The sequence below is a fragment of the Hermetia illucens genome, chromosome 1 (assembly GCF_905115235.1).
Source record: "Hermetia illucens chromosome 1, iHerIll2.2.curated.20191125, whole genome shotgun sequence".
NCBI lineage: Eukaryota > Metazoa > Arthropoda > Insecta > Diptera > Stratiomyidae > Hermetia > Hermetia illucens.
The window spans coordinates 60,124,996-60,150,155 of NC_051849.1; the positions used below are offsets into that span (position 1 = coordinate 60,124,996).

The 25,160-nt window shown below is 40.0% G+C and overlaps 1 protein-coding gene across 3 annotated transcripts in view; it reads left to right on the forward strand.

The window, feature by feature from the left end:
• The first annotated feature begins 5,570 nt into the window (after nt 1–5,570).
• The window catches only part of LOC119661508 (cyclin-Q), a 31,146-nt gene continuing 11,556 nt past the window's right edge, over nt 5,571–25,160 (forward strand). The window contains exons 1-2 of one of the 3 annotated variants that reach the window (XM_038070876.1): nt 5,571–5,785; nt 21,374–21,454. In XM_038070876.1, the coding sequence (XP_037926804.1) occupies nt 21,378–21,454 (77 nt within the window). In that variant the 5' untranslated portion in view covers nt 5,571–5,785; nt 21,374–21,377. Of the gene's footprint in view, nt 5,786–5,948; nt 6,126–21,189; nt 21,247–21,373; nt 21,455–25,160 lie in introns of those variants that run through there. The other 2 variants (XM_038070878.1, XM_038070877.1) reach the window with 2 other exon arrangements.

A 25,160-nucleotide genomic window follows, 5' to 3' on the forward strand; every position in this document is an offset into this window, starting at 1 on the left:
AGGGTGACTGTAGGAGAATTCGACGTCCTTCTTGGATTTAAGTCCAATGTTAAGTCCAATTTCATCCAATTAAATCAAGTTAGTGTGGCTATGTAAGACAACAAGACCGAAAATGGAAGATATTCCATGCAGTTGAACTGGACCAGGTTGCTTACTTCCAGGATATTTACTATTTAGATACGAAATTTTGGCACGAGCGAAGCGATTATCCTTCTTTTAATTCGCAACCAAGTTGTTTTTAATTTTTAAAAGGCAGAAACCAGCGCCTAGAAGGGAGAGGTGAGGCAGAATCTGATAAGCCGCTTCTGCCTTGGATGAAACTACATAGGATGTCCCGTTTATGGTGGTAAAAATTTTAATGATGGATATAGTACCACTTGTTTGAGGAAAATTGGTCCATGGTATGAACACTATATATTTTACTGTTGGAGTTATAGCTTTTTTTTGTAATTGTTCCCAAAAGCTTGACCTTGCCAAAAAAAAAACACATCTTCTTACTCCCTCAATCATTTAATCCCAGATTTGATACCATTTTCGGAAACTACATAATATTTTTTATAAATAAAATTCAGTTGCAAAGGTGATCGTCATCACTGCGAATATATAACTGTTTAAATTTTCAAGAAATTTCAAAATCGATTTTTTATCTAAATTTCAGTATGCATTATTGTAAGGGTACTTAAAATTTAGGGATAAAATTGATAGACCAGTAGCTTACTCCAAACTACAACAAAAAAACACTAATTACCTAAATTACTTTTAACAAAAAAAGAAAAAACATTAAATTATTAACCTAATTATCTAATTATCTATTAATTACCGCGGCAAGTCTTATTAATTTTGAGGAGCAGAAGGTAATATCTAACATTTTAGAAATGGTACCCAACCAGAAGTCTGAATTCAACAAATTGTTGAGGCTGAAGAAAATAATTACGAGAAACAACGAGAATATCCGATTTTTAAAGAAATGCATCAAATCCCGCGTAATACCGAAGTCCCACCGCATTAAGTTGAGATCGGGTCGCGATAATAAGCAACTAGTCCTGAAGTTAGAACTGCAACACGTTACGACAACTCTTAATTCTCTGTACGCGAAACAGAATAGCATCGCATTACGGGCATACAGCACACACCTCAAAAGGGCAAAAGAAGCCCCAGAATCGAGGCTGCCAATTGAGCAACTAACCGCGAAACTACACCGGGCTTTTGAGTGTGAAATTATAAACAGACGCCGCGTTTTAAATAAAAAATTCGCCACCCTAAAAAGCCAATCGAGTCCACAGGTAAATACTACTAACGTCGCGCATATCGATAACTTTGTAATAAACAAAACGAATATTGAACTGACTGATAACGAAATTAAATTGTTAAACAACGGTCTTGCGTTCGCGGCACCACCAACCAAGGTTGTCGACGAAACCGTTGTTAATATCGAGGCGGGTATGAAATTCTTGGATAACGAAACCAAGGATGAAATTCGTTCGGGTCTAACTAAAATCACTCGGAATAACGCGCCGTTAAAGATTTGTAAACGCAATTTAAAAACAATACGTGAACTTCGTGATAAACCGCTATACTTTCTCAAGGCGGACAAGGGGAACAACGTCGTTGTCATGGAAAAAACTAAGTATGACCAGGCTGTTTTTCGAAAATTGGAGAGTGGAAACTTCTTCGAACTGAGGAACAACCCACTGCCCGAATCCTTCAAAAGGGTCGATCGAGCGTTGAAGGAAGCTAGTGTGGTATTCCCGAATATTGGGCGACTGCGAATGCCTAATCCTGCGCTTCCAAGACTCAGATGTCAGCCGAAGATCCACAAGGAAGATGAGATGCGAGAAATCATTGCGGACTCGAACTCACCGACGTACAACATAGCCAAGTGGTTGATTAATGAGTGCCAGAACTGGGGGTGACGAATTATAAGTACTCAGTTGCTAACTCCCATGAATTAATAGAGAAGCTGCAACGCATTGAGAGGATGGGTGATGACGAGGTGATGGTGTCGTTCGATGTAAAGGCATTGTTTCCCAACACATCAGTAAAAGAGTCAATTTTCGAACTCGAGAGATGGCTGAACCAGTTTGGATCTGGCCCGGAATGGAGAAGAAAAGTTCGTATCCATGCTAACCTTGCCAGGCTCTGCATGAACGAAAACTATTTTACATTTCGGGAGTAGCAATGGGGAACGCCCTCTCGCCGTTACTCACTGAAAGGTTCATGTCATCAATCGAAGAAGAAATTGAATCGAGGGGAATAATGCCTAAAGTATGGTTTAGGTATGTAGACGACGTATTTGCGATCGTTAGAAGGGACGACATAGACATGGTCATCAGAGAACGATACCGGTAACTTCACAATACACATTTTCCCAAAAAATGGCTGCCTATAATTGCATGATTCACCGACTGATCACATACCCTCTTTCAAAATACGGTTTCAATAAAGAACGACAGTACATTATTGACACCGCTATTAAGAATGGGTATAATTCTCAGACCATTGAGAAATTGATTGGAAGGAAAGTCAGGCAACACAATAGGCATGCCTATACAACGCTATTTTCGCAGCAGAAGGAGGCAACCACCAGACGAATAAGTATCCCATATTCCTACCTATTTAACAACATCAGGAATTGGGTAAAATGCTCTCTGCGCTTGTGAGGCAATTTTAGAAATATAAGCCTCATTAACGTTCACGCCCCTACACAGAGGAGACTGCAAGTAGGGATGGAGCCCGTATTCCGACGATACGTTGGCTCCCACAGCTTACATGAAAAACAAATGATAACGGACTGCGGATTATTCAATTAGCAGGGTCACACGAAATGGTTGTTGGAAGTACTTGGTTTGCGCGGAAAGCGGTCCACAAACATACATGGGCCTCTCCAGACGGGACCACTTTCAATCAAATTGACCACGTGTTAATCGAAAGCCGCTACCTTTCAGCCTTGATGAATGTCGGAACATATAGGGGGCCAATATAGACTCGGATCACTATCTCGTTGGCATGGTGCTCCGAGCTCGAATAACAACACCACCCAGAATTCCCTCTGACAATCAGGTGAGAGTTAACATTGAAGCCATCCACAGCACAGCCCTCTGCGACACCTATAAGAGCAATAACCGCTGTTAACAGCGGACCTGGAGATGAAGCATCAACAAATGATCTTCACAACCACCTGAAGAACGTTATCATGGATACGGCCACAAACATACTTGGCCCTAGCCGCAAAAGGAGTCGGAACGGCTGGTTTGTAATGAATGTAAGCTAGCAACGGAACGGAAGAATGCTGCATAGCGAGTAATGTTGCTTTCTCAAAGAAAGCGGGCACGCGCAGAGACTTATCACGAACTCCGTCGAGCGGAGAAGCGACTTCGCAGACAGAAAAAGGAAGCCTGGGAGAATCAACAAGTCTGTGAACTAGAAAAGTACAGGGAGCAACCGCACCAGGCGCGGAAGCTTTACCAACAAGTCAGCAGGATGAAGACTATACACCTCGATGCTCATCCTGCCGAGACAAAGAGGGAAATCTGATCTCCGACAGAATGGACATATTAGAGCGATGGGTTGAGTACTTTGATGAGCTACTGAATAACCAGAACATTGGCGAGTTGGAGGTCCCGCCAACTGAAGACGACGGACAAATACTGCCACCACCAAGTTTAGGAGAAACAGTCCGTGCAATTCATCAGCTAAAAAATCATAAGTCGAAAGGAGCCGATGGAATTACAGCCGAATTGATTAAATATGGAGGCGACCAGTTACACCAAGTGGTTCATCAACTTGTGCTCAAGGTATGGGACAGCGAATCAATGCCTGACGATTGGCAATGAGGCATTATCTGTCTCAGGCCTAAAAAGGGAGATATCACACAGTGCAGCCATTATAGAGGTATCACGATGCTGAGTACCATCTATAAGATATTCTCCGCTATCTTGCTAGGCCGGATAGCCCCATACTCCCAGAACATCATTGTTCCATACCAAAGAGGCTTCACTCCAGGCAAATCAGCAACCGATTAGATTTTCTGTCTGCGGCAAGCGATGGAAAAACTCTTGAAATATGGACAACAGTATTCATCGACTTTAAAGTCGCCTATGATAGCATAGCCAGGGTGAAACTACACAAGACCATGAGAGAATTCGGTATCTCGACGGAATTTATAAGACTGACCAATGTACGAGGCCAGATAAAAGCAGCAGGATCACTCTCAAGACTATTCGACATCAACACAGTCTACGACAAGGGGATGCCCTATCATGCATCCTCTTTAACCTGGCCCTCGAGAAAGTGATGCGTGATGATGCGGTAAATGCAAGAGGTAAGATCCTCTTTAAGTCCACGATATCGACGATATCGACATCATGGGAAGAACCACTCGAGACGTACAAACTGGGCTGCACATCAATGAAGGCAAGACAAAGTATATGGTGGCAACGTCAGCACCAAAAACCAACCAATCAACAACATCAAACCGCACTGCTCAAACGGGAAGAATAAAGATAGGAGAATACAACTTTGAGACCATTGATAATTTCTCCTATCTTGGGTCGAAAACCACAACCGATAACAGCTACGATGATGAAATCCGCGCACGGTTGTTGTCAGCCAACAGAGCCTATTTCAACTTACAAAAACTGTTCCGCTCGAAACGTCTCACCATAGGGTCAAAGCTCTTACTGCACAAGACTATGATCTTGCCAGTCCTCATGTATTCCTCGGAAACTTGGGTTCTTAGCAAGGAGAATTGCGAACTCTTGGCCGCGTTCGAGACAAGAATCCTCCGAAGAATTTTTGGCCCCCTACATGAGGATGGACGGTTCCGTAGCCTACATAACGACGAAATATATGAGCGATACCATGACCGTCCGGTTGTTGTGGATAAAATCCGGCTTAATAGGTTACGGTGGGCGGGTCACTTAATCCGTATGGATGAGGATGATCCCACCCGGAAAGTCTATAAAGGCAATATCTATGGTAGAAAAAGAAGACGAGGCAGACCCTGTCTAAGATGGAGCCATGGCGTAGGTCAGGACGCCAGACAGCTTTTAGGGATATCGAATTGGTGGACGTCGGCGCAAAACCGTAATGCAGGCCTAGACCGGATACCGATTGTTGCGCTGTTGATGATGATGATTCGTAGCTGCAGAGAAATTTAGCAGTTGTATCTGTTATGAGAAGGAAATTTTGAAAAACGTTGGCAGAGAAACGTTGCACATTCACTATCTCCCGCTAATCATTGGAAAAACAAAGATTCTACTAGTGTGTCAGTGACATAATAACGTATATATCTGTTCACAGAATTTTCTTTCATTTTGAACTTTTTCGTAAAATCATCTTTATTTCCTTCCTCTACCTCCTATTCGAAAAGTAACCAAAGTTAGAAGACTCAATCTTGGATCTATTACGCATTGATTCACATTCACTAGGCGAATAAATCTACTACAGCCCGTTTAGTACCCATTTTGCTAGCCCTCTCTTTCTGTCTTAAAGCGTGCATTGTGACGATATTTTCGAGACGTTTCGCTTCCCCTCCCAGACCAAAACAAAACTGTTTACGATATTCTTCTAGTCCCTTCCGATTGGCACTGCAGCCGTGTCAACAGTGTCTGCGAGTGTCGTTTGAGGTTAGTAGTTGAGGGTTGCGGTGTCCATTAGCGAGTGTTTTACGGAAGTTTTTTGAATTACGTCTGAAAAGTCATCACTTGGTGGAATCGGTTTCTGGTGTCCTCTTCTTTGGAGTTTCCGGCGATATTAGTGCGGACGACAGGAAGGGAAGCAGCAGGTACGTAGGTGTCGGAATAAGAACGTCAAGCAGTTGCGTACTGAGTACCGAAAAGCGAGTTTACCTAGCACAGGTGGTGTTTGTGATTAAAGTTTCGTTTTCCTGTGTGAACGTTCGTGCAACTTTCGCTCATCGAGCGTTTTCTTCTCAGTTTTGTGTAAATACCAGGCGATTTATGTGAACAGCTTTCTGGCCGCGTGCGGGGCCACCTTTCACATTTCTCCGCGCAAGTTGTGAAGCAGCCGCCACATTTCGGCTCCACCATATTCCGGAACAATTACCGCTTGTCGGGAAGTGGCAGACAGATTACGTCTGCCCCTTGCCCGCAAAACCTTCTACGGTAAATGGTACCCGTTTGTCCTACGGAAGCATAACTGAAACAGAGCTCGGAACTTCACTTAGCCCAGACGTAACGAAATGAAGCTGCGAATCTCTTTTTGCCACACAATTCGCACTGTGAATTGGGGTCAGCAGACGTTGAGATTGCACAATTCATCGTTTGAAATTCGAATATTTCGCGTTCGGTTTGGCTGTGTAATCGGATAAGGTTTCCAATCAGGTTTTATGAGACGGGCTTTGCCGAAGCTGGCGTTGAATTGGGTTACACCGAGCCCAGCTTTATGAAATTGTTTCTCTAATCATTTTCCACTACACGTGCTGGCGATAAATAAGAAATCCTTTAGTTATGGTTCATGTAGTGTTTTGTCTTGAATGAGTAAAGTTTACGTAGGCGTGTGTCAAGGGAAGAAAGACCGTCGCGGTGTGGAGGTGACACATTGTCTCAGATTTTATTCTCTCTCCTTGGTGAACTTGAATTGGAAAATCATGTGTGAATTTGCATCTCAGCAGAACCTTGAGGTGCCTCTGCTGTTGAATTGTGGTCAGCCGCAGCGCGTCCAACCTCTAAATCTAGCTCCTACCTTTTGCACCTGCTCTGGCCCTTCTTCACATTCGCATATACGCGATACTTTCTTCTAAAACTTGACAGAAAAGCCTTTATTAAATAGGGAACTTAGCCCATAACAGTCTAGTCAGGGTTGTAATTGGTAAGAATGGAATAATTGAATTTATCATTGAAGAGAAATCTAATTCCAGAGGTTTAAGTGAATGAATTTACTTTTATCTACTCTCTCAGATGCAAGACAACCTTAACTGGGCCAACACATAATATAAAATCAGTACTTCAGACTTGTGTTACCTAATCTTAAACCGCAGAAGACAACAAAAGAAATGTTAGATTTCATTACTATAGTTTTTAATTACTTAATAAATTATGAATAGCAAATTAAAGACCTTAACTAGTTGGCAGTGATGACACGGCGAATCATTTCTTCAAAATATAACGCTTCTATTTATGGAAGTAGATGGGTCTCCAGAATGTTTCTCTAAGCGTTTCCATTTACCGATGACACCATGATAGGTAACACATTCTCAAATCATTCGGCTGCCTCCCAGCTTAACCGTTCTTATATCGCAATTCTTTGAAAAGCCTTCATTCGATGTACGCCATTAAATTTAACCAATTTGAACTTAGGTCATTGTAGAATTGGTCCTTTTAAAGTCGAGTGCACAAAGCCTTATTAAAATCGGTTCAATGTATGCTGTTTTTCTCGGAGATGGCTGTGGCGATCGACACCAAATTTGGTGGAAAGCTGTGAACTCTGAACGTTCGCCCATACAGCGAGTTACATCCTTCTCCGGAGAATTTAAGGGGGGTCCCCATACATGGAAAATGATGGTGTAATTTTTTTTCACCAAATATAGTCACGTGGGTTATCAAATGGAGGGTCTTGGTTAGTACTTTCCGAAGCCGAGTGACATTCGTTGGAAAGGTGGGGAGTGCGTGGGTCGAAAGTGACCATTTCTTTAACGAACCCATTCTCAGAAACTACCTAACACAAAAATCTGAAAAAGATCAACAAGCTGCCACTGTATGGTGCCTAGGCTCCGAAATACCTTCGGTTATTGTTCGGTTATATTCGGTTATTGCAACACAGCGTGCATTTCGGAATCGCTTTAATTTAGCCCCGTTGGCTTCCGTCCCAGACCGCAAATCAATTGTTACATGGGTCACTACATTCAGACAAACTGCAAGTGCGACAAAAGGAAGAACTGGAGTCTCTCGGCCCGTTAGATCACCTGAGAACATTGAAGCAGTGAGAGCGTCAATGTTGCGATCGCCACGGCGTTCTGCGCGCAAACACGCATCTGCCCTTGGACTATCCGATCGTTCTGTGAGAAGAATTCTTCGTGATGATCTTCATTTTCATCCCTATAAGATGGCGATAGTGCAGGAACATTCAGAACGTGACTTCAATTCTCGGATGAACGCGTGTGAGCTTCTTCTTGATGTCGTTCCCGAGGGTGCTATTGTTTTTTTTTAGCGATGAAGCCCATTTTCATTTGTGTGGGTCGGTTAACAAACAAAACATGCGCTACTGGGCTGACACCAACCCTCGAGAATTGCATCAAAAGCCTTTGTATTCATCCAAAGTCACAGTGTGGTGTGCAATTTCCTCAGCTGGAATTATTGGTCCCTGGTTTTTTGAGGAAAATGAGGTTACAGTGACAGTGAATTCGGACCGGTATGTAAACATGCTACAGCATTTTTTTTCCCACGGCTAGAAAATTTGGATTTGGGGGACACTTGGTTCCAATAAGACGGTGCAACAGTCCACACTTCAAGAGCATCGATGGTTGTTTTGAGGGAACACTTTCCAGAGCGCCTTATCTCAATTAGAGGCGATTTGGAATGGCCGGCACGCTCTCCCGATCTGTCCCCTTGTGATTTTTTTCTATGGGTTTTTTGAAATCCCATGTTTATGTGAACCGCCCAAGAACCCTACAAGATTTGAAGACCAACATCCAAGAAGAAATTGCCAACATAACATCTGCTATGCTAACAAGAGTCATGACAAACGCCAGAAATCAGTTTACGCAATGTATTGAGAATGGGGGACGTCACCTAACAGATTTGATCTTCAAAACAATGTAAATAAAAACTTTAGACATGTACCTACATTATAAAAAATAAATAAATATTTTCTGATACATACAATAGTTTTTATTGAGTTTTGAAAAAAGGAAGTTATGTTGCCGCACCCTGTATATGCATATATTACTATGTTCTAATGGGACAAATGCACATAAATAAATAAAATACACAAAACCTTCCCTTCCTGGAGCGTCCAGCTCCCGGTTTCGCGACTTGTTTTCTCAATAGACCTAGCAGCCCTATAAACCTTTAAGAGTTAAGTTAAGAGTTAAGCCTACTAAATGCAACTTCAATTGTGAACTTAGATTTTCCAAACATAGTACAAGAATTTTCACTTTGATACTTTCTGTCATTTTTTTCTACAACGTCGCATTTCTGAGTTAAACATAGTAATATCGTCAGGTTATTTTAAATAATAAAAATTTGTTTTTTCTATTCCCTAGCGTTAATTTATTGGTCTTGCAAATACCGATATTTCGGGAACCACTTGTTCGCTTCATCAGTGCTAAGTCTACTAGACTTGCAAGACCAATAAATTAACACTAGCGAATAGAGAAGGCAAGTTTTTATTATTTAAAATAATTTAATCGCTAGAAATACCGCGTAATTACACTCAAATCGTCAGTTGCAAAACTTAATATGAACTGATTTAATTCAAATCATCAAACTTCAATTTATGCTCAGAAAAAAATATCAATTAGCGGACATTCAGTATTACCCTATTACGGCTCTTCAAGTGCAGTTAGACTACTTGTGTAGAAATCAATGTCCGCGACTATATGTCAATAAATTAGATCTTAATCCTTAGCTTAGGGAAGCTGTTACGTGCTGAAATCGCCAATTTATGAATCGAAACCGGATCGGAGAGAATTTGTGGTTTCCTGCATAGATCACATCAATAATCCCTATAGTCGTCGCGTCTGTCCAAATTCCATTTTCAAGGTTTTGTGTGATGTAAAACCGTATTCAAATCGATTCACTCTCTATTCGGCTGTCTGTCTGTCGTACTCGATTAACTCGGAAACAGCTGAACCGATTATTACGAAAATTCGTGTGTTCTTTTACATGCAGCTAATGACACCATTAAGATATGTGAAAGGCTGGTGTAAAGTATTTTTTCACAAAATATAGGTATTAAATGAATGGGCTCAATTAGTACTTTTTAAAACTGATCCTATTTTTAATATTGGGTGAAACAATGGGGAGTTAGGTCTGAAAAAATGAAACAGATCTCGTTCTCGTATCGAACCGAAAAATCTGAAAAAAAATCACAACAATGCATCTGTACGAAATCTAGGCCTCCAAATAAATCCCGTTCCAATATCTGCACGAAAATAGTTAATAATAGTATATTAGCATATTTTAGAAATTTAACCCTATGTACGTAAGTACCAACGGTAATAGGCAATGCTTGTTTGTTTAGGATGAACACATTATTTATATGTTTAACATGTATGTACTTATTTGATTATAATGAAACTCCAAGCTCACACGAACTCATGAAAGCTTGGAGTTTCTGAATAACAGTGGTCAGTTTCCATGTACTACTTCCATATATCAATTGTGCCTTTATCTGGTTTGTAAGGATACACTATTCAAGTATTCCCGGCTTGTTATAGAACGCCCTACGTCCAAGTGGTTTAATATGAGTTCCCGCCTTTTAGATCTAACCCCACGGTTGTCTTAAGACACGAATTGATTTTGTAGCCGCAATCAAAGTCTGCGGTGACAATCAACAACGGTATACCGAGTGCGGTATTCGAATTGTAAGTGCAACTCCCCGCTTGAGGCCCGACAGTTTTTGTCCGCGATATGGCGTAACCACAATTCCCATTAAACCCACACAATGGGGGCAACCGCAAATAACCGAGCCGAGAACACATGAATTCTCCTCAGACGTATGAACTCAGTGGGTTATCCTGGCTCCCATCCTGGTGAGGCTTCTTGGTCGAAGACGATGAGTTCTTGTGCAGACCCGGGTCTGATCGTATTACGACCAGGAAGTCAATGTGTATACAGTGTTACCCGGTGCCACCACTTGAAGGTTCTCCTCGGCCACTTGGTGTTGATAGAATCGACAGGGCTACTGCCCCGTCTACCTCCTTGCAATCTTAAAACAAAGTCCTAGAAAGGTAGAAATTTGTGGGCTAGAAACTTGCAAATTTTGAAACTCAATTGCTGAAAAAGTATCAACAACGTTTCGGATAAGGATCATTCTCGCGAATACCACCTTTGATTTCTTTACACCAAAACATATTTGATGAACTCCGTAACAAGCGTTTTTGCTGTGGCCCCATATTTGCACGTGGTAATTTGGCGTTTATTTACTGGTTGATTAGAGGAAAGAGCTGCGGAGAAGCATTACGAATGTCGTTAGTGATTTTTTTATTGTCAGGTAGTTAGGAGATTTCTAAACGTTTGTGATGAGAGATTTCTATTAACATCGAACAGTGTGCAGCATTTTGCAATTGTCCGTGGCGATGTTGTGGTTTTTGTTGATTATATGCTTGATTACTGATTATCTGACTTTCTTATCTTATTGTCCCTTCCTCAAATGTTCGGTGATTTTTAAGGTTTTGTGTAAAACAAAACCTTATAATCGGTTTACCGATCTGTCATGTGCACTTTTCTACAAAGCGGCTGCATCGGTTGGAACAAAATTTGGTGGACACATCGAACCCCACGCATATAGTGAGTGACATAATATAGTGAATTGCCACGCATATAGTAAGTGACATAAATTTGCTTAGAGTTTGAACGTTTTGAAATTGACTTTATATCCACTTTGATTGATGTTCTGAAATTGATAATCGAAACCCTTTCTTTTAAAAGCAGCGTAACTAAATGCAAATATAATGGCTTTTGCGATTTTCAGCACTTATTTCCCTCTTTCTGTTAAGCATACCAAGATTACATGCCAACAGAATCCAAGCATTAACAGAAACTTGATCTGTTTGCTTCCGAGCTGTCGTACGTGGATGGCATCCTTTTTTGAAAAGTGCCGGTCATCGCATTTTTCTCAAGAGGTGCAATAAATATATACTATGCTAGCAAAAGTTACCTTATAAGATACTTTTGGAGTGATTTAATATATTTTCCCACCACTAAGATACTTCGGAAAACCGATTTGACAAAATTATTGAGTGGAGGCTTTCTTCGTTGGGTATGTATATAGTGTCCGGATGGCTCAAGTGGTTAGAGCGCTGGGCTGTCGTAGCGGAAGGTCGCGGTTTAAATCTCGCTGGGGGCAGAGGAATTTAGTTATCGTGACTGGATTTTGGACACCAGTCGACTCAGCTGTGAATGAGTACCTGAGTCAAATCAGGGTAATAATCTCGGGCGAGCGCAATGCTGACCACATTGCCTCCCACAATGTACTGTGGTGTACCGTTACGGTCTTGAATGAAGTGCTCTAACACAGTTCAAGGCCTTGATCCAATATGGATTGTTGCGATTATTATTATATATATACACATATGTAAAACTAAATAATTTACGGCTCGTCAGAATACTTTCGTTATATATGTATACAAAGGGTGCGATACGGGAACTTCCTTATTTGAATAACGCGCCACACAGCGGCTATTAATCTTACTGAAGTGGACGTGTGCACATTCAAAAGGGCACAGTCTAACATTTTTTGTAACGACTATGTAGTGGACAAGGGAAGAGCGTGCGGTCGCCGTAGCGACTTACTTTTCTAACAATCGTTCGATTATTGCAACTCAGCATACATTTAGAAAAAAAATTCAAATGGCGCCTGCAGCTCCTGTTCCTGATCGAAAATCGATTGTTGAGTGGGTGGACACTTTTATGGATATTGGCAGAGTGTGTAAAAAAGCCAGGACCGTCAAAAAAACCAGGCGAATCCAGAGAACGTCGAAAAGGTATAGAAAGCGATTTGAAATCGCCCAAGTGATTTGTACGCAAACATTCACTTGCTATTAGGTTTTCTGATCGCACAGTAAGACGAATTTTTCATGAAGACCTCAAATTTCATCCATACAAGCTGCCAGTGGTGCTAAAACTTAATACACGCGATTTCAATTCACGGAAAAGGTCTTGTGAAGCCTTTGTTGAAAACCTGCCTCATGACGCGCTTGTGTTCTTCAGCGATAAATAACATTTTCATCTGCCAGGATGCGTTAATAAACAAAACATGCAATATTGAAGTGGCACGAATTCCCGAGAATTTCACGAGCAGCCCCTGCATGCAGAACGTGTGACAGTTTGGTGTGCATTATCGAGAACTGGCATTATTGGATTCTGGTTTTTTGAAGAAAATGACGATTCAATTACAGTTACTTCTGACCTTTATATCCGGATGATGGAAGAATTTTTCCTTCCTAAACTTGAAGAAATGAATGTGAGGGATGTGTGGTTCCAACAAGATGGCGCCACAGCTAACATGGCATGAACGTCAATGGCTCTCTTGCGCGAACATTTTCCTTATCTTTCAGGGGTTATATTGAGTGGGCAGCACGCTCGCTATTCTTAGCACCTTGTGATTTTTTAATTGGGATATCCCAAATCCTTGGTATACAAAGTGGAATAAAACCTTCAATTTAGACTTTCTCAATTATTTACTAGAACGGAGGTCACCTTCAAGATATTAATTTCAAAAAGTAATTCCAAAAACTTTAAATGGCATTTCCAATAGTTATTGTTTTATGATCTTTTCAAATAAGGAAATTTCGGTGCAGCACCCTTTTTATATGGGCTTTTAATATCTTAGGCAAGAAGACTGTTTATAGGAGATTTAGCTCCCAGCGCATTGTTCGAAATTCTTGATGGAGAAAAATCATTGCGCATGTTGAACCGTTGACGGTAAATATGCGAGAAAAATTGAGGGATGGTACTTGAGACTACATTATATCAAATTAGTAAATATAAAAGAAATGAAAAATCAAATCGTTTCAACCAATGTTAACATTAGTACCAATTTTGAAAAGGACTAACTAATACTATGTATATATGACCATGTCTTGTGAAAAAAGTTCCATCCTCCATCCAAAGGAGTTCACAGACTACATGCTTTCACCAAACTTCGCCACAATAGCTCAAATCGTTCTCGAGTAAGTGGCTGTGACAGACAGACAGACATCGAACCCATTTTAATAAGGTTTTGTTTTGCACAAAACCTAAAAAAGCGAACACAGTGGTAAAATATTTCTTGTGCCAGTGAATACCTTTTCCGTCTATATCATTATTATCGTAGTAGCTATTACGCGATTAAATTAGGACAAAATAGGGTTGGGGAAGTTGGTAGCAGGTTACATTTTTATGAGACAAACTCGTGCCTCATGTGTTTTTTTAACCCGATAGAACTAATCAACACAAAATTTTCAAGTCTTTTTGTTGATGCGATGCGATTGATGATGCGGGATAATATGTTCGATTGTGGAAGTGAGTTTCGTTGGTGCTCACGTTTATCCCTACTCTCCTTGTCACATTTCTCAGTTTAAAAGTCATTGGCAAATGATTCAAGACTTGGTGAGAAACGAAGCGGATATCACCTATATAATTGAAGTGTTTGAAAATCGATATCATTGTCGATTGCACTTCTTCATAATCTCCAGATACAGATAGCATAGGTGACAAATTATCAGATTTCACTTCGAATGTAGTGTTTGGCATTACACACTTTACTGCGCTATTATTATATTCCCGGAACTCATCTCTTGCACTCCAGATATATTCTTTATGAACACTATTGAAAGCTTCATGTAAGACAATATGCAGCAGGTAAACAGGGATTCTAATGATGGTCTACAGGGTGATGACGAGGGTAGTTGATTATGACTACCACACATGATCACGATGCTAAATTGTTTGGTGGGCGCTGTTATAGCTACTGTGTTGGTTGCTATGTATTCTCATTTGTGGGAACTTGGTGCGTTAAATCAGGAACCAAACTGGAAAATAGAACATATTTGACCACATATTTTCAGCAAGTGTCGATACAAAGAAGCAGTTTTTCCATTACGAGAACCAATAGGCCCCTACCACAGCAACCGCATATAACACAACTTTAAAACAATTTTCGTAATCAATACTTCCTGTCTTCGGACTCTGTTACTTCTATTTTTCCCTTCGTGATAAACGTTCCAGTTTCGAAATGCAGGAGTTGCATAAAATGATTCTGGGCATAGTCAATTCTTTACTCCGCTTGATAACTCTGACAATTTAAATGAGTCCATTTCCGCTGAGAATTGCAATTCAGTATCCGCATATTATGGTGACTAGTCATATCAACCTCACCGGAGTGATTGCTTGAGAATTACGGCAAAGCAGAGCGGACTAATGCTCTGAATAAAGATAAACAACGTTATTCTATGAGGTGAATATATAGTGTATAAGTAAAAAAAATTATCTTGATATCAAATTTTGCAGATAAAACAAAAATTTCGATGTTGCGATCTATTTAATTTCCTTTGATGCGCTGACGAATTTCATACTCTGAACATAGCAACCGAGAAACCAGGTAAAGCAGTTTGATTTCTTGTCCCTGAAATTATCGCGAATGTTTCGGAAAACATAAATTTCCGTGCCTGCTTATCATAGCGAACGTAATAAACACTAACATCGATTGAATTGCTTGATTCATGGGAAGTAGCAATAGGCAGATAATAGAAAAGTTATAAAAGAATCATAATAACACCTGTAATGAGTAAGCTTTGTCAGATCTACGGAGAGTAAAAGCAGTTATTGTTATTCAACTTCAACTGTTTGTATTCGAAAAACGTAGGTGTCAGAATTTTCAACTTCATTTTGCTTGTTAATCAAAAATAGAATTTTGTATTGAAATTTAAGAAATTTGCTATCGCCTAGAGGTAACAGTCATGTTTTTCAACTATAGTAACATGTTATCTGACTGAAAATTGTTTTATTTGTCTGGAACAAGTGATAACGTTCGTGGAAGTAGGAAATCCGATTGGCAATGTGAGCTCAATGTCAATGTTAAAAAAGTATCCTTGAGTTAGGTGTCATGATAGTATTGGTTTTTCTTGGAATGAAAGAATGAATTGGGTGAATGAGACACGTAAATATTTAATTTTGTGTCTCCCTTTTGATCTCGCCGAACGGAAAGGAAGAACCAAATCATTCGAATTTGGTTAGTGGTTAGAGCACAAGGCTATCGTACAGAAGGTCGTGGTTCAAATCTCATTGGTTGTAGTGGAATTTGTATCGTGATTCGACCCAGCTGTGAATGAGTACCTGACTCAAATCAGGTTAATAAACCAAGGCGAGCGCAATGCCGGCCACATTGCCTCCCAGGGTACTGTAATTTTGTGGTGTACCGTTTCGGTATTGAATGAAGTGCTCTAACACACTTCACGGCCCTAATCCAATATGGATTGTTGCGCCAACGATTATTATTATATTAGTGAAAAATCCCAGGATCATGATGCGACGCAAGTTATTTGCTCATAAATCCTTTCATTTTTATCGATACATGCGAATAAAATAAAAATACTAGCAAAAACCGTCTAATTATTTGAAACATTCTTTCTCTCTTAGGGAAATATTTTTCAAAAAGTTGACTTCTAAAAATAAAGGAAGTGTTGTTTCCGACCTTCATTTCTACTACTACAAATCTCAGTAGCTTTGTACTGATGAAGGGAGTAAGTCGTTTCCGAAATATATATTTACATTTAAAACTAAAAATTGTAGTTTTGAGGACGCTACCCCTTGTCTATCAATTTTACCTGTGTGAACATTACGGCAATAATAATAATATTACATAAACTTCACACAGCCCTCCGTTTTGTTCTCTTATTTCAGGTCCTACTATCTGCCATTTGTTTTTCATTGGGCACTGATCAGGACTGTTTCAATACCGAACTAATTCTTTAGTTTTATGACTTGTAAAAACAGTGAAAATAACATTTGCAAGAAAACTAAATTTCACTGTTAAAGAAACTTGTAGTTCGGGCTCTACGTGCAGGAAAAGAGTCGTCTTGGAATAGCCGATTGTGAAATTTTTTATTTCAATAAATATTAACATTAATATTTGCTGGGCCCACTCCCTCATTTCAATATTGCCTTGATTCTATTTAGCATTAAATCAAAGTAATTGAGTGAGATTAAGTTAAATTTTGCTTTGGGGTTTCTGCCATTCACATATATTTTCCTAAAATACCACAGTAGTTTTCAGCTGGATTTAAATCTGGACTATCTGCGAGCCAGTTTAAAGTCGGAAACTGCATTCGTTGCAAATATGCCCTTACCTAGTAAAGGAGGCAGGTAGTAATTTTAATATTAGTGTGTAATTTTTTTTTGCATAGAATCATCTCGCAAAATTGGGTGAATCGCGAGAGGAATCAGCCTGCCAATAGACGGCTCCAAATAATTTCTTATTATACTTATGTTGGTATCTGCTTTGAGGGAATCTCAATCGATGCCAAATTTTTACAACCATAATACAAGATTCAACCCAGATCATATGGCTTTTTTCATGGGTGCCTTGTTTGAAGATCTATTTCTAATAAGCGTCTACGTAGACCATAGAAAGCTGAAGTGATGAACTTTTCACGTATCTACACCGCATAGAATATAACATCATCATCATCAACGGCGCAACAACCGGTATCCGGTCTAGGTCTGCTTTAATAAGGAACTCCAGACATCCGGGTTTTGCGCCGAGGTCCACAAATTCGATATTTCTAAAAGCTGTCTGGCGTCCTGACCTACGCCATTGCTCCATCTCGTCTTCTTTTTCTACCATAGATATTGCCCTTATAGACTTTCCATAACCTATTGAGCCGGATTTTATCCACAACCAGACGGTCATGGTATCGCTCATAGATTTCGTCGTTATGTAAGCTACGGAACCGTCCATCCTCATCTGGGGGACCAAAAATTATTCGGAGGATTCTTCTCTCGAACGCGGCCAAGAGTTCGCAATTTTTCTTGCTAAGAACCCAAGTCTCCGAGGAATACATGAGGACTGGCAAGATCATTGTCTTGTACAGTAAGAGCGTCGACCCTATGGTGAGACGTTTCGAGCGGAACAGTTTCTGTAAGCTGAAATAGGCTCTGTTGGCTGCCAACAACCATGCGCGGATTTCATGGTCGTAGTTGTTATCGTTTGTAATTTTCGACCCTAGATAGGAGTCATTATCAACGGTCTCAAAGTTGTAGTCTCCTATTTTTATTCTTCCCGTTTGACCAGTGCGGATTGATGTTGTTGATTGGTTGGTTTTTGGTGCTGACGTTGCCACCATATATTTTGTCTTGCCTTCGTTGATGTGCAGCCCAAGATCTCGCATTAATGGTCGCCTGCTCGATCTGGATGAAGGTAGCTTGTACGTTTCGGGTGGTTCTTCCCATAATGTCGATATCGTCAGCATAGGCCAGTAGTTGGATTGACTTAAAAAGGATCGTACCCCTTGCATTTACCTCAACATCACGGAACATTCTCTCCAGGGCCAAGTTAAACAGGACGCATCAGAGGGCATCCCCTTGTCGTAGACCGTAGACAGATGATGCCTCTTTGCCAATCGTCAGGCATTGGTTCGCTGTCCCATACCTTGAGCAGAAGTCGATGAACCACTTGGTGTAATTGGTCGCTTCCAATTTAACTATGTAATTCGGTTGTAATTCCATCGGCTCCGGACCACTTATGCTTTTTAAGCCGATGAATTGCACGGGCTGTTTCTCCTATACTTGGTGGTGGCTGTATTTGTCCGTCGTCTTCAATTGGCGGGACCTTCAACACGCCGATGTTCTGGTTGTTCAGTAGCTCATCAAAGTACCTTACCCATCGCTCCAATATGCCCATTCTGTCGGAAATCAGATCTCCCTCTTTGTCTCGGCAAGATGAGCATCAAGGCTTCATCCTGCTGATTTGTTGGTTAAACTTTCGCGCCGGGTGCGTTTGCTCCCTGTACTTTTCTAGTTCACAGACTTGGTTCTTCCAGGCTTTCTTTTTCCGTCTGTGAAGTAGCTTCGCGCTCTGCGCGTGCCCGCGTTCTTTGAGAATGCAACATTACTCGGTATGCGGCATTCTTCCGTTCCGTAACTAGCTTACATTCATTGTCAAACCAGCCGTTCCGACTTTTCTTGCGGCTGGGGCCAAGTATCGTTGTAGCCGTATCAATGATAACGTTCTTGAGGTAATTGTGAAGATCATTTTTTGATGTATCATCTCCAGGATCTCTGTTGACTGCGGTTATTGCGGCATCCATTTCGCCCTTACAGGTGTTGCGGGGGGCTGTGTTGTGAATGGCTTCAGTATTTACTCTCACCTGATTGTCAGAGGAGATTCTGGGTGGTGTCATAATTCGAGCTCGGAGCACCATGCCAACGAGATAGTGGTCCAAGTCTATATTGGCTGCTGTATATGTTCTGACATTCATCAAGGCGGCGTTCAATCAGCACGTGGTAAATTTAGATGAAAGTGGTCCCGTCTGGAGAGACCCATCTATGTTTGTGGACCGCTTTCCGCGCAAACTAGATACTTCCAATGACCATTTCGTGTGACACTGCTAATTGAATGATCTGCAGTCCGTTATCATTTGTATTTTGGTGTGAGCTGTGGAAGCCAACGTATCGCCTGAATACGGGCTCTTTCCCTACTTGGCTGTTAAAATCTCAAAGTATGATTTTGATATCACACTTAGGACAGGCTTCGAGGGTTCGTTCTACTGTCTGGTAGAGGTATCCTTCTCCGACTCTGCAGTCTTCTCCTCGTTTATGAGGCTTATATTTCTAAATTCGCCTCGCAAAGGCAGAGTGCATAGTCTTTCGCTCATATTTTAAAAGGCGATAACAGCAGGTTTCATTTTTTGGCTGACTAAGAAACCTATTCCGAGCACATGGCTTACTGGATCGCCACTATAATATATGATGTAGCGGCTCTTCTCCAGGAAACCGGTCCATCGCATCTCTTGCAACGCTGTTACATCAGCCTTATATTGGGACAGTTTATTGGCTAGCTGCTCAGCAACATTCGGTCTGTACAGGGAGCGTACGTTCCATGAGAAAATGCGCAAATCCTAAATCTGTTGTCGTTGCCTAGTTCGTCGATTTGGAATGCATCCTGCCCGAGGCTCCTTCTGTGGCCTCGTAATATCGGTTTTCCGTGTAGGGTTGTCAGCCCTACCCAACTCCCAACCTGGAGGATCAATTGGTACATTTTGTCCCGTTTTTAGGCGCGGTGATTCATAATGGCATCTATCATCGCACTGGTGGAAATGATTATATCTGTCATCATAATGGGCATATTTTCTTTCTATTTTCGAAAATTAACACCTTTTCTAGTTCGGCGAAACTAAATATCGAAAGCTTTTGCTTTTCTTCAGTGCATTATTTTTTCCTTATTTCCGGTTATTTTTAGTTTAATATGCAGTTAAAACCAGTTGTCGGATAGTATAAATATGGGAAAATTATGATTACAAACAAAAAATATTGACCGCTTCTATATAAATGTCTCGATTTTCGACACTCAACGTCGGGTGAAATTTAACATAAAATATGGTCATTTTCATTATCATCTTAATAAACATTGTGCAAACGATAAGCTGGGTGTTTTATAAACTGATGTGGGACCAGTATTTGGAGCCGGGGTGCGAGCAATTTAACACTGACGCAACTTCGCACTCAGAAACATAATCGATTGACTGGGTGTACAGTTTCTAGATAAACAGTCGAACCAACAGGTTTGAATAAGGATAGGATGCCATTTAAAAACTATTTCATTATTAGATAATTTTTCAAAAATCAAATCAACACATCGTACTAATGTGATACTTCGGAATGAATATGATATGCTTATTTGTACTCTCACTTCTCTTCAGCAATTTTTAAAATGTTGTCTCTGTTTTATTCAAAAGAGCGGATCACGTGAAACAATATTCAAGTCTGGACCATGGCGGTCAGTCACCAGCCAATATGATCAGAACTCCAATGCAGGTTCTTAATACTCATTCATATGATGGATAAGAAAGCAAAGTGAATTGTTTATCAAAGTTTCTTAAACACTTCTTTCTAGGTCATAAGTCTAGTTCTAAATAGAATACTCATTTCACCTTGAGTTAAACGTATCGAATGAAATCAGTCAGATGTACGTATGCCAGCCACAATTAGGTTCACATAGAACGATCAATATCTATCATTGCCATAAAATGAAAACTAAATAGTCACATGTAACTTCTTTCTTGAAGTTTGTGTTTACCTTTTATTCGATTTCCCGTACGTTTCAGCAATTTCTCGAATGGAAAGAACCAGTTTTGGAGATCATCGACAAAATCTTGAACTTGTTATTATTTCAGTCTGGGTCAAAAAAGTATTCGTCAGGTGGAGGCAGGGTGCAAGAGGGACCCAGAAGACATGCTTATATTTACTAGTGATGTAGTTTGGACTTATTTGTTTTCTGCGTTTTAATTTATCTGAGTGAACATCTTTCATTTCAGTACTTCCCTGAATATCTTGTGCAAATGTTAAACTCATATTAAATTCAATTGTAAATATTTTACTTGTTTCATATTTCAATCAATAAACGTGTTTAAATGTGTGCATTTTTCTTTGCGTGGTTCCATTCTGTTATGTAGTATATTGAAGCAATGCTAACTTCGTTATTTCTTTTTCAGTGAAATGAATAACGTGGATATCATGTCTGTTCAACAGCGCGACACATCGAAGAATCAAAAATTCATTCATACGGATTACAGGTAAAGTGGATTATATTAGTGGTGATTTGCATTCTGTTTTTTCTACTCACTTAGGACTTTAGTGTTTAAATATCATATTCAGGAGTTTTTTGTTAGAACTAAATTCCTTCTAGCTCTTGAATTAAAATAATTGAGAATATTAGAGATAATAATACGTTTTAACCGAACATGATTAACAGTAATCAGAGCATGATTAACAGTAATCAGCTTCTATGGGCAGCATTTTTGTGTTTCACAAAATGTGATTAGTCCGACGTTTTTACAATGTTTATACATTTTTGATTTGATCAAGGCATCTATTCTTCTTAAGTTGAAATTTCCACAAAATAGACGTCAGGTTCCACAAAATGAAGTAAGCTTAGATAAAAAAAGAAAAAAACATATATTTGTGTAAATGTTTATTTTTTCAAACTCAAAGAATAAATGTATTTTCTTTTAGTGGGCAATAGGGGGGGGGATGTCGCAATGGGAGGTCGTCAGTCAATTTTCACTGGTGACAGATCTGTTTCGTGGTTGGATGTGGATTTCAGTCAACTCAGCTATGAATCAGTACCTGACTCAAACCACGGTAATAATCACGAGTGAGCGCAATGATGACCACATTGCTTTCTAGTCTACCGTTATGGTCTTGAATGAAGTGCCTTAGCACACGATGGTAGGAGCATCGTAGTCGATGGGAAAACGACCAAAAAAAGGCCGAAGCAACGGTGGCTTGATACGATGGATGGTGATTTGAAAGCCTCTCGGCTGCATCTAGATCAGGCCGAACAAAATGGCGCAATCGATCAAGACAAGCCGACCCCGATCCGGATTGGAACAAAGGCTCAAGAAGAGGAAGAATTTCATTACGGTGCAGATACTGAGGGTAATTTAGTAATGAAATGATATTTTGAAATCCTTGGTAATGGGGTCGAGCTTGTAATTAGGTTACTCGTTCTAAGCAGACGGTGTTGGACTGAGGAGAGCACGGTCATAACAGAATGGATGATTCTCTTCCACCAGGATTACCAAAAAGGAGAAGAATACTTTCCAGAGTCCCACCATCACACAATCCATAATATAATCAAAAACCATTTTTGATGAGAGAGTTTTGAAATTTTCACATTACTAGCTCAAAAATGTATATCACTTTTGGTCGCCTTTTACAACAAGCAAAGTTCATTCCTAAACTCCAGTTCAATATATCTTTATTGTTTTCGATCAACTGATACTATTGAATGTTATTTTTGTTTTTGGTGCTGGAGCACTCAGCTGCAGCTCAAGATCTCGCTCGCCTTTTCGATCTAGATGATGGGAGGTTGTGTACAAATATTTGTCTTCCCATAAGCCGATATCCAGTTGGGTAGACTCAAAGTGGGTAGCGCGTAATATTCATCTCGGCGTCGCATATCGTTTTTTCTTGAGCCGGGTTAAAAAAGGAATGTAAGGTTATTGATGGTAAAACGTTTGGAAGCAAATAATGCTACTTTTATTTGGCTTTGCACATTAGTCAGGGTCAGTCTAATCAGTTTTACTAACTTTGTTGGAATACCGAATTCTTTCATGGGCATGTATAGCTTTATTCTGACTATGCTATCATAGGTGGCCTTAAAGTCGATGATAAGATGATGCAACTGATAGACATATTCAAGTTTTCTAATGACAGCCCCAAAGTGAAAACTTGCTCTGTTGCTTCGAGTGACGCTATAAGTCACTATACTCTTAATTTGAGAGGCAATTTAAAAACGTAGGAATCTGTGGATTAGAATTTCCGTTAGGGAAAAGCGAAACCAATCAGCGGAATTCGTCGGTCTCTTATCATCATCTGATTCATCAACATTCACTTTTTTCGAAATCAAGTTATGAAACTTGTAAAAGAAGCAGGGGGGGAGGGTTCCCGTTCATGCAAAAGGGGCGTGTATAATTTTTTTTCACCGAATATAGTCATGTTGGGTATAAAATGAAAGGTAGTACTTTTCGAAGTCGGTCTTAGTTTTGAGATTTATTAGAAAGGCGGGGAGTGGGAGGGGTGGAAAGTGATGATTTCTTTAGCGAACCCATTCTGAGAAACTACCCAACTCAAAAATCTGAAAAAAAATCATGAAGCTGCCTCTATACGGTGTCCAGGCCTCAAAATCTCCATGTTGTTATTTGCTCAATTAAGTAAATAATAGTATATTACCATGTTTTTGGGGAAATTGAGTAAAAAAACCCCTTTAAGTTTATCCCAGAGATATAAAAGTTGGCAGTAGTATAGAATAAAATATGAAGCCTATTATCTCCAAGTTTGATCAAAATCGTACTATTACTAATAAAGTTAGAGTAACTCAAAGTTGACTTTACCGTGTAAATCTACTGCAACTAAATATCAATATCATTAAAGTGAGTAGTGACATGCTAAACGCATATACATAACGGGCTACGTACAAATAGATTAGTTCTGCACTCAAATATACTCACAGAAGCAAACAAAACCTTTCATACCTGAAGCGCCAAGTTTTCGGTTTCGCGATTTGTTAATATAATTGCCGGTGTACACAAGTCGGAAACCGAAAATTTTTGCACTTCAAGTGTGGGAGATTTTGCAATCTTTGATGCAAATAACTGAGGAGGGTGAATCCCAGTTTTCATTTAATTTATTTGATCGAACGAGGTTGTATTCACGCAACTTTATATGGGCCTTTAGTATATCAGATTGTTCACTTCAATGTGATACTGATATTATATTTTACGACGTCTTTTTACAGGAACAAGTTAAATTTAAGCTACTATTTTTTTCCAACAAAAAAAGACGTCCAGGGTAGAGAAATCATAAAGCGCTGCCTCACCACGGGAGCAGCCGAAAGTGATAACGGATCGAAATCGCTCTTTTTTATAAAATCGTAAACACGGCTTGGGTACGAATTATATTTAACCTAAAACCATCAGTACTTAAATCCAAGCTAGGCTAAAGCGAAATTCTTTGCTTGGAATATATGAGATCCTAAATCTACATCTACTTGATGTCGCACTTGGCCGAAACCGTTGGTCACCTTTTTTGAATACTTGGGTGCTATGCCCAAAGCGGAGAAGTCTGTGGGCAAAAAAAGTAAAAATTGCTCTCCATTTGGTCCTGTTCTATATAAAATAGATGTAAACTTAGGATTCCTCATATTTATAAAGAAAATACTATAAGTTTGTTGTGTGTAAGAGGCAGAGGAAAGGTATGCGCTCTGAGTACACAGGCACTCACTGTGCTAGACGCAATCGTCTAACGGAGTATCCCAGATTTGTTCATGTATCGTTGGATTTCCTATTTCTTGATGTACACTAGCACCATATCCTGTGGATTCCGCTTCCTCGTTGCAGAATGGGTACGTATCATTTGCTAACACCTACTTCAAACATATCATCAGAATGGCTAAAAAGGATAAACTTTGCAATATGTTTGTTTAGTTCTGCCAAGATAAGTTCGATGTTTTTAGCAGCATTTCGTCTTCGTTCCTATTGTTTTTACAAGCACGATTCTGTATTTATCTGCTTATTTCCTGAGTTTTTTCAGCTCCCAGTTCGACTAGGAAACCGTTTTACCGAGTTTGCCTCGGGTAATTGAATAAGCCTTTCCAAAGCGCTCTAAAAGTGTGCTATTGAGCCTTTATCGCCAAATAAGTCTTTAGTTACTTAGGGAGCTGAACTTTGTTACCAAAAAGGTATTAAACTTTGTCCATCCTGTTTTCCTAGAATTTCA